Below are 1,337 nucleotides of genomic sequence, written 5' to 3'. Positions count from 1 at the left end.
TGTACAGAGGAGCTTACACTCTAATGTCCCCTCCCCCACAGTCACATCAGTCTCTGTACAGAGGAGCTTACACTCTAATGTCCCCTCCCTCCTCAGTCGCACAATATTATTATACATTTATATAGCTCTGAGATACCGCAGTGCTGTACAGAGGTGTGTGTGTGTGCGTGCCCCGCCTCTAGTAAAGCTGCTTTGTACCATTGAGCTTGCACTCTACCTGCTCCCTATCACACACACAGTAGGCCCAGTTTTGGAAGGAGCCGGTCCATGGAAGGTGTGTTTTGGGGTTTATGGAAGGAAACGTGATGTAGATAACACGCTGGAGGGGATTGAACCCTGCACCTCGGTGTTACAAGACTACAGTACCAGCCATGAGGCCGCCATAACACCACGTGTGTGTGAGTTGGTTTGCCGATCCTGGATGAGCCCGGTATGGGTGCCGCGTGATGTGATGAACGGTCAGATTTGAGCGCGGTCTCGTCAGAAGTATTTATGTACATTATTCTCTGTGTTGCGTATTTCTATTCCCGTCATTTCTCTTCTCGCCGGCCCCCGTGCCCCTCTAATTAATTTCGTGGCCCCTTGTCGCCGCGGATCACGGGCGCACATCGCGCTCTCCAGCAATTAAGCGCCGGCCACTTCCTTCACCTCGCTGCGTCGCGTTGGCACCTGACACCGGCGCAGCGAGCGTTTTAAATAGGCCGGTAGCAGCTGTTTTTTGCCGCGGCCATTTACGGCTCGTCTTAATTATTCACACAGAGTCAGTCCGCGGCGCTTTGTGAGGATCAAAGGGCCAGAAAGTGGTCCTGAATAGGTTCCCGAAACTCGAAGCCGCTCTCCTTTTCTCCGCGGGCCTTGTGATGCCGCAGAAATTTAGGCTGCGTCGTTACCTGTGATCTTCCCCCCTATACAATTCAATGGTAACAAGTGTCTGTTAAGTGATCCTATTTTTACTACTTATTTTTAATGAGTACCTGTAATTCATTTTCCCCTCGTTCTGCGCGGCAGGCTCCCGCTGCTTTCTGCTCTGCCTGGGTTACTCCCTGCTCCCGTCTTTTGTGGGCTTTCGGCCGCACTTCTGTGTTCAGTCTAACTCCTCCGCTCTTTGTTATATCACCTACTAAATGAATTCCCACTGCTCGGGGGCGCCGCCGGTACGCGCGAGAAAAAGCGCTTGGCCCTGGAAGGATTATAAAAAGTCCTGTAAATGGGGGAAGCGGCATCAAAGGGGGCATTGCACATCAGACATCCTTCCAGCGAAATCTTTTCATCTTCATCCCTCGGCAGGAAGTAGTTTTGTCAAACCAGAAAGGTGAACTTTATCCCCCCCCCCTCCC

At 51.8% G+C, this 1,337-nt stretch overlaps 1 protein-coding gene across 1 annotated transcript in view; it reads left to right on the top strand.

Annotated features, from left to right (window-relative positions):
• DMAP1 (DNA methyltransferase 1 associated protein 1) overlaps window positions 1-1,337 on the top strand; it is a 46,987-nt gene that overhangs the window by 29,294 nt on the left and 16,356 nt on the right. The window contains 1 exon segment of the mRNA XM_018571812.1: window positions 815-865. Within this exon segment, the coding sequence (XP_018427314.1) occupies window positions 815-865 (51 nt within the window).

Source organism: Nanorana parkeri, unplaced genomic scaffold, assembly GCF_000935625.1.
Source record: "Nanorana parkeri isolate BGI_ZX_2015 unplaced genomic scaffold, ASM93562v1 scaffold1844, whole genome shotgun sequence".
In the NCBI taxonomy this organism is placed as follows: domain Eukaryota; kingdom Metazoa; phylum Chordata; class Amphibia; order Anura; family Dicroglossidae; genus Nanorana; species Nanorana parkeri.
Note: the sequence above shows the minus strand (reverse complement) of the source record. Positions and strands in the feature narration are given on the sequence as shown.